Genomic DNA, 7,528 nt, shown 5'->3' on the forward strand with positions numbered 1-7,528 from the left:
CATCGGTATCGATATCGGTTATCGGCTACATGAGTTTTAAAATATCGGCATATCGGATATCGGCCAAAATCCCAATATCGTGCATCCCTAATCTGAAATAATCTTATACCTTTAAATAAACAAAAGCACCAAACTAAATCAAACTCTTGCTTTAGTAAATGTTTACAGTAATTATTCATTTTAGACTTATAAAGTTTCTGCATTAATAGGAAAACAATACAACTTTGGTGGATTTAGAAAACGCCCCTGAAATTCTGCTTTGTTGGATTCCTCTTGTCTCACATCCATTTCCTGTTTTGTGTTAAAGGGCAAATAAAGCGTACAAAGTGTAAAATAGACGTGGAGACGCCAGACTCCATTTTGGTAAACACCAACCTGAGAGCACTCATCAACAAGCACACCTTCTCAGTGCTGCCTCCCGACTGCCAGCAGAAGTTGGTCAAACTCCTGCCTGAAGTCGACCGACAGGTGAGTTCTACATTATATATCCACTTTATACGTCTGTTGCATGAAAAATAACTGAAAGCACAAAGTGTAGAGATGAAACACATCTGTTTTCCATGTTATTGATTCAAATGAAAGAGTGCAGCAGTCTTATATAAGGTAGAAGTTTTGGTCAAAGCTCTGAATCTACTTCAATCTGCATTCAGCGTTCCAACGCAGTGATGGTGATTATTAAAAAGATTAGTCATCACATTGTGCCTTTTCACTGCAGGTTTGCTTGGACGGCCTTCTGAAGGTCACCAGCTCTGCTTTAAACAATGAATTCTTTGCATCGGCAGCACAGTCTTGGAAGGAGAGGCTGGCTGAAGGTTAGTTGCTTGGCTCCCAGGTGATATCAGCATTCATTCTTATATAAAGACAAATTCTGTCTCCAAGGTGAACTTGTGCTTTTTTTTTTTTATATATATTTTTTTTTTTATGAAATAAAAGAAAACAACTAACCTTCTCCTTTTGCAGGGGAATTCACACCTGAGCTGCAGCTCCGCATGCGCCAGGAAATTGAGAAGGAAAAGAAAGTTGAGCACTGGAAGGAGGCTTTCTTTGAAAATTATTATGGAGAAAAGTACGTTCTCTCATATTTATATTGTTCATATTTAGACAATTATCAAATCCAATGCGGATTTGATTGTTTGGGGAATGTCTGTTTTTTAATGAGTTCCAACCAAGATTCTTTCCTTCACACAAACGCTACATTTAGATTGCACAAGTTAAGTTCTGACGCGCAGCTGAAGCATCCTTGCGGCACGGTCTAGAACTGCGTCTGATGTTTGTTGGGCGGAGCTACATTATCCTTTCTTCGCCGATAACAATGGCGGATCAAATCAAAAGAGTCGCTTGGCATATTTTAATGAATAACGCTACGTTACGTAGGTAGCAAGGACTGGAAGCAGCAAAAATGCTTCTGCTGCTTCATTTTTTACGCTTGTCCACATTAAGGTCAGACATCCAGTAAAGTGTCCAGATGCATCTGATCCTTCTGCTCCTCGTGTGTTCAGTGGCAGAGAGCAGCTGTTATAAGCTGGTAAAAAGTAGTTTTAATATATTTTTAAGTGAGAAAGTCCATCTGAAAACTTCACCTGTGCAGTCAGTGAATCAAGATTACGATCCTGCCTTCAAATATCATTCTGCTGTCGGGGCCGCTCAGACACCTGTACACCGGCAGAGCGCTGTCTCTGAAAATTCCGTTCAACGCCAGCCTCTGGCCCAAACTTTAAGCAGGAGAATTATAAAATCGAGCATATTTTGCCAGCAGGTTTCGACATTTTAAGTTAATTTAGGCGTTATTAAACTGTTTCAGGGGAGTGCTCATAGCAAACTGCATCAGCAGCCTGTCTCCTCGCCAGCTCCTAGATCAGCTTCTCTGACTGGTTCATGTAGCATGTCGAGCAGCAAAACTTAAAATTTTTCCAACTCTAGCAGCTGCTGCTTTTGCAGCTCATCGCACATGTAGGATGCTCAGAAACTCATGATGCGCTGCTCCTGTCACTCAAAACGCGCTGCCGGACCTTTTGCTGCGCCTTGATGCGGATCAACCATTGACTTTGCATGTAAACTAGCTGCTTCTCCTGCTTCTAGCGCGTGAGACCTGAATGTAGCATGTTGAAAATCATTTAAGAAAAAGTAACGGCAGATGCCAATTCATAATCTAATACTGGACTTCTTGAAGCACCAATTTGTATGTAAAGTACCAAATAATCATTCAAGCTATTTCTATCAGTGTACAATAGACCTCTTAGTGGCTTTAAAGTTGAAAGCGCTTAAAATCGTCTCTCTTTACCTCAGTAGCAGGCATGGATCACATGCTCATATTTAGGGTAAAAATAGGCTTTTATTATTGGTACACACTGCCTGTGAGCTGGTTGGAGAAAAAAAACTGACCAGTTTGGTTATTTGCAGGTTGTAGTTTTTCCTTTCAGATTAAAAGCAGGAGTAATATCTTTCACAATAAGAGCCTAAACTGACATAACCAGCACCAGCTGTTGGGCTGATCATTTATACTTATTTTTGTTTAGGTCAGAGTGCCTGTTGATAATAATTTCTTTTGTTTGTCATAGCATTTGTACATTGCAGAAGAGTTAGACCTCTTTATTTACTTATACCCCTTTCCCTCTAGCCGGAAACCTGTTTAAACCCGGTAATAATCGGCTTTTAGTGGCAGTGGGAACAACTCACTGACTGACCCTGTCTACCAGGGTCAAACGACTCGGCAAGCGACCTGCGTTACAATCGTTTCAGCTCTGATCAGCATGCTGTGGGAACACCGGAACCGGGATGACCCTCTAAATTATGTGATACCATTAAACGCTACGTGTGGACGTCAGCACACTGCGCCAGCCATGTCTGATCTAACAAACCGAAACAACTCTGTTTACATTCGTTAAACATGGCGCAGCGCCGGTAGAAGGGATTCGGGCAGATAAAAGACCGACGATATAATGCACACTTACTATGCCCTGGCTTTCTTACATGTTGCTCTCGATTGTTTACTTTCCTAATTTTCTGTCACATCGGTTACATGATCAACCCTAACACAGCGGGATGGTGTCAGCAGACATATAGCAGTGGGGAGACGGATGCCGTGCATCTTGCCAGCGAGGGGTTATACACAGTTTTTGGGAAAGGAAGCAAAATAGTGATTGTTAGTGGGTCGACCCATTGATTGAAAGACATGCTTTCAGTGGGAAAGAGGCTTTACATAGATGACTGTATGAAGTATGAAGCTTTTGCTTCACAGACTTAAGCATTAGTTGAACTCTGACTCGAGAGCAGCAGCTGCTCTGCTCTCTAACTGCAGATTTGATAACATCACTGATTGGCTTAATTCATCACAGCAGCTGGTGACTTTTATGACTTTGTACATTTATTACATTTTCATAATCATAATCTGATTTTTTTAAAATTATTCTTTAACATTATTTGACGGAACAAGCAGTTACCCCCCTAAACCAGAGAGTGGCAGCACTGAGTATTTATAGTTTCAGCATCGGACTCAGAGAAGTCCAGAAGTGTTATACTGAAAGCAAAAACACAGGAAAGGTGAGTCATGAAGTCCTCGCTTGAAGTCAAGCTGCTTATCAAACAAGAATCCAGAGTGAATAAAGGAGAGAGCAGAGCAAACAGCCGAGGCTGCAGACGCACTCTGTGCCTTATTTGAATTTATGAAAAGAATTTTAAGGAAATTGTTACCAAAGGTGCGCCTCAATCTGAGGAACAATTAATTAAAAGTTGATAATGATCCAGATTATGAGTGACTCTTAGCTATAGGGTAAAGCACAATTTGCTGCTTTGTGTTTTGCGCTCTATGAGTGCTTTTCTTACTTTTTTGTGTCTTTTTTTTCTTTTCAAAACATTTTTTTGTTGGTCTTCTGTAGTATTCAAATGTTCAGATTTAACCAAATTCTTTTTTTTTTTATTAGCTATAAGCCATAATTATTAAATTATACAGAAATGAGCTGTTGAAATGTACCCCTCTGTAATTATTCTCTTTGGTATGTTTCACTTTCTAATTTATTAATCGCATCTTCATTTTATTCAAGATTTTGTATTTGTATTTATGTGTATCTGAAGAATTGCAGTTTTTGTCACTATAAGCTTGACAGCCTAAATAGAATCTAGAGGGTAAAACGTTTTTTTTTTTTTTACGTCAGTAGTAACGTCACACATCTGAGCATTTATAATTGAAAGTTGGAGAAGATATATTTACATTTTTCTCTTCTCTCTTCCTGCACAGTTCAGGCCTTAGCTACGAAGAATCCAAAGAGCTGATAAAGCCTGAAGTGAAAAAGGAGCCCGTCAGACGCCGGTCTCCTGTTTGTCAGACGAAGCCGTCTGCTCAGGCTGTGGAGGACAAAAAGAGCATGAAGGACTGCATCAAGACTGATGCTACAGATAAAGACAAGAAACCAACTGAGAAATCACTGGAACCTTCAAAGGAGCTCCCCAAACTTAAAGAGTCCACTCCTACCACAGAGCCCATGAAGACACGGCGGTCCCTTTATGCAGAGGATCGAAAGTCGACCACGGATCAACCGGCTGCGATGACGACGGCCATAAAAACACCAGAAGCTGAGAGTCCAACTGAACCAAGCGCAGCAAGTACGCTTAGTGAAGAGCAGCACAAAGAGGAAAAGGAAGAGAAGAAAGCCGAGCTCCCTGAGAAACCTGTGGAGAAAAGCCCCCCACTCAAAGCTACTTCCGATGTGAAGGATGATCAGCCTGTGACTGTGGATAAACCAGCCGTGGATGACCAAGAGGCGTCCTCAGAGCCCGGCTCAGACGCCCTGAAGAGAAAAACACTTTACGAGACAGAAGGAGAAGTGACACCCGAGAAAAGACCTCGTCTGTCTTCCGTTTCCTCCGTGTCCTCAGTCTCCTCTCCATCTCCATCAGGATCATCCATATCCAGCCCCGCCACGCCATCTCCAACAAGTCAGAGGGTCCCACCTCTCAAGGTGAGAATGAATCGTCTCCATTTAATTAATGTTTCTGATCCACCCTCATTTGTCACTTACGTCTCTATAGATGATGGCAGACTCTCTCCTTTTAATCTAACTGAACCTGAGCTGTAGAGGAATGCAGTTTAATCATTTACCAAGTATTTCATTATTACAAAAAACACGTGAAACATATAATGTATTGTCTGTAGTAGCACTGTAGCTTGGATTGTGGTGATATTCCCCAGAGGTTTTCTTCTCATTTAATTTACTTGAAGAGGTACGTTTTTTTTTTTTTTCAGCCTGGAAGACAAATGAAACATATCTCTCCTTTCACCCTCTTTCAGATCCCAGTGTCACGAATTCTTCCCAGCCCGGGCCGTACAGGACCTCGCACTTTGGCTGACTATAAAGCCAAAATGCTTGCCCATAAACAGAGAGCAGCCGCCGCCGCACTTTCATCTGCTTCAAAGGGGCCGGTGCCAGGCCCCGGGCCAGGGGGAGGTAGCAGTAGTGATCAGAGGCAGCCATCACCCAGCCTCAGCCCAACCTCCCCACAGGCACACACCAGGTTACCGGCCACCAGCAGTAGCAGCATCCCATCTGGTGTGCTTTCACCTCCGCTCAGCTCAACTCAGTCACAGACGCCTCCCTCAAAAACAGCTGATGAGAGGCGCGGTAGCCATTTTGCCGGTACAGTCTTTACAGGGCCACAAAGCATCCAAAGGAGTTCAGATGCTTCAACAGAACATTCATCTTTTCCGGCTGTGAAGGATAAAGAAGCCCCACAAAGTACTGCATCCCTAACCAGAACTAGTTCTTGCATTCCTGCAAACAATCCCCTTGTGACTCAGTTGCTGCAAGGAAAAGAAGTCCCACTGGATCAGATCCTCCCTAAACCCCTATCCAAGGTGAGGGGGTCAAACCCGGCTTCTGAAAAGGGGAAAACTTCACATTTTGCTGATCCTAGAGGAGATAGGCAGATTCCTCCACAAACCAATCCATCTGGGCGAGGCCTATTGGAATACACCAAACACCACAGGGAGCTTCCTGATAAGGAGACCCAAGAGCAGATCCTGCAGACTCTAATGCAGAGGAAAGCTCAACAACAGATCCAGCCCTCTGGAGGTGCAGCGCCAAAGCCCACCCAGCATAAAGTCCAGCATATGATGCACGCAGAGGAGTGTCGGGGTCAGTCCAGGGTTTTGGTTGGCTTTCTGGGCCAAAGGAAAATTCCCAGGCCTGCCATGACCGGGCATTACCTGCTCAATGTGTCCACATACGGCAGAGGGTCAGAGAGCAAGAAACTGCAGCTTTCAGTCTGTCCCAAGAACTCTGTGTCTGGTTTAAAAAGGGAGAACGCAGAAAGAAAGGAGACGGGTAAAAACGAGGAACCCGTCAAAGATTTCACGTCCATCATTAGGGTAAAAACTGAGCAGCAGGGATGTTCAGTTACCAGGTCCAACGACGCAACACGGCTTCAGCATTGCTCCAGCGTCAAAACCGAGCCTGGATCCGAATACAATGGAGCTGGTGGCGACAACAGCAAAGCCAAAGACACCAGCCCTTTTTCTCCGTCACACCGAAGTCACCTCGAACTCTGCAATAGCAATCAAGGAAACTCTGAGCCATATCTTACTCCCATGGACCCAAGTCACCAGCCGCCGACTGCCTTCCAGAGAACGCTTGACAATCAGGATTCAGCTGTAGCCTCCGGCTACGGCGGCACTATCAGCATGTCTGTACCTCACACTCTGAACCACAACACTGCGGGCTCATCCACGTCCTCATCGGAGGTGGACGGCGGGGGAATCTGTGGGAGTGTCATGTCATTCTCAGTGACTGTCACCACGATACCCGCCGGTCACACGTTAGACCACGGCAATCAGGCTGAGCCCTCACAGGAGCAGTCATTTATCCAGGGCTCCAACATGGAGGACGTCCAGTCTAAATGCTACTGCCGACTGAAGGCAATGATCATGTGCAAAGGCTGTGGAGCCTTCTGCCATGATGACTGCATTGGCCCTTCTAAGCTGTGTGTGTCATGTTTAGTGGTACAGTAATATGAACTTAACAATAACAAAGTTATGTAATGGTTTCATTAGGCATGGGCCGGTATGAACAACAGCACACTTTTCAGATGGGATAAACCATTAAATGGCCGTTTTTAGCCTTCATCGCTCCCATGGAACAACTTCTGGCTGCACTTCCTCTACTAGGCCTGAAACTATTTATCGGATTAATCGAGCATTGAAATAATCGGCAACTAATTTAGTAATCAATCGTTAAATGGCGGATAAAGACTGTAAAACATGTCTTTAGCTGACAGAGAAAACTACTCAGAGCAGTAATTGTATCAAATTTTTTAAAAATATTTAAAACATTTTGCAGTTAGGATAGAAAAAAACATTTTTAACACAGTTAACGATTTTATTTCAATAATCATTAATCACGATTAATCTGATTCATTGTTTCAGCCCTACTTTAGACCTCTAATATTGGCTCATTTCAATTCTTTTTTTAACCTCTTACACCCTAAGGGGGTATAAATAAATTTCTGCCTGACAAAAACACACAAAAGTAAATCACTT

At 43.3% G+C, this 7,528-nt stretch overlaps 1 protein-coding gene across 2 annotated transcripts in view; it reads left to right on the forward strand.

The window, feature by feature from the left end:
• Positions 1-7,433, forward strand: part of asxl2 (additional sex combs like 2, transcriptional regulator) — a 29,854-nt gene extending 22,421 nt beyond the window's left edge. The window contains exons 8-12 of one of the 2 annotated variants that reach the window (XM_015392168.1): positions 308-468; positions 716-812; positions 961-1,066; positions 4,235-4,955; positions 5,285-7,426. In XM_015392168.1, the coding sequence (XP_015247654.1) occupies positions 308-468; positions 716-812; positions 961-1,066; positions 4,235-4,955; positions 5,285-7,000 (2,801 nt within the window). In that variant the 3' untranslated portion in view covers positions 7,001-7,426. Of the gene's footprint in view, positions 1-307; positions 469-715; positions 813-960; positions 1,067-4,234; positions 4,956-5,284 lie in introns of both variants that reach the window. The other variant, XM_015392169.1, reaches the window with a different exon arrangement.
• Positions 7,434-7,528: the final 95 nt, after the last annotated feature.

The sequence above is a fragment of the Cyprinodon variegatus genome, unplaced genomic scaffold (assembly GCF_000732505.1).
Source record: "Cyprinodon variegatus isolate N-32 unplaced genomic scaffold, C_variegatus-1.0 Scaffold576, whole genome shotgun sequence".
Lineage (NCBI taxonomy): Eukaryota > Metazoa > Chordata > Actinopteri > Cyprinodontiformes > Cyprinodontidae > Cyprinodon > Cyprinodon variegatus.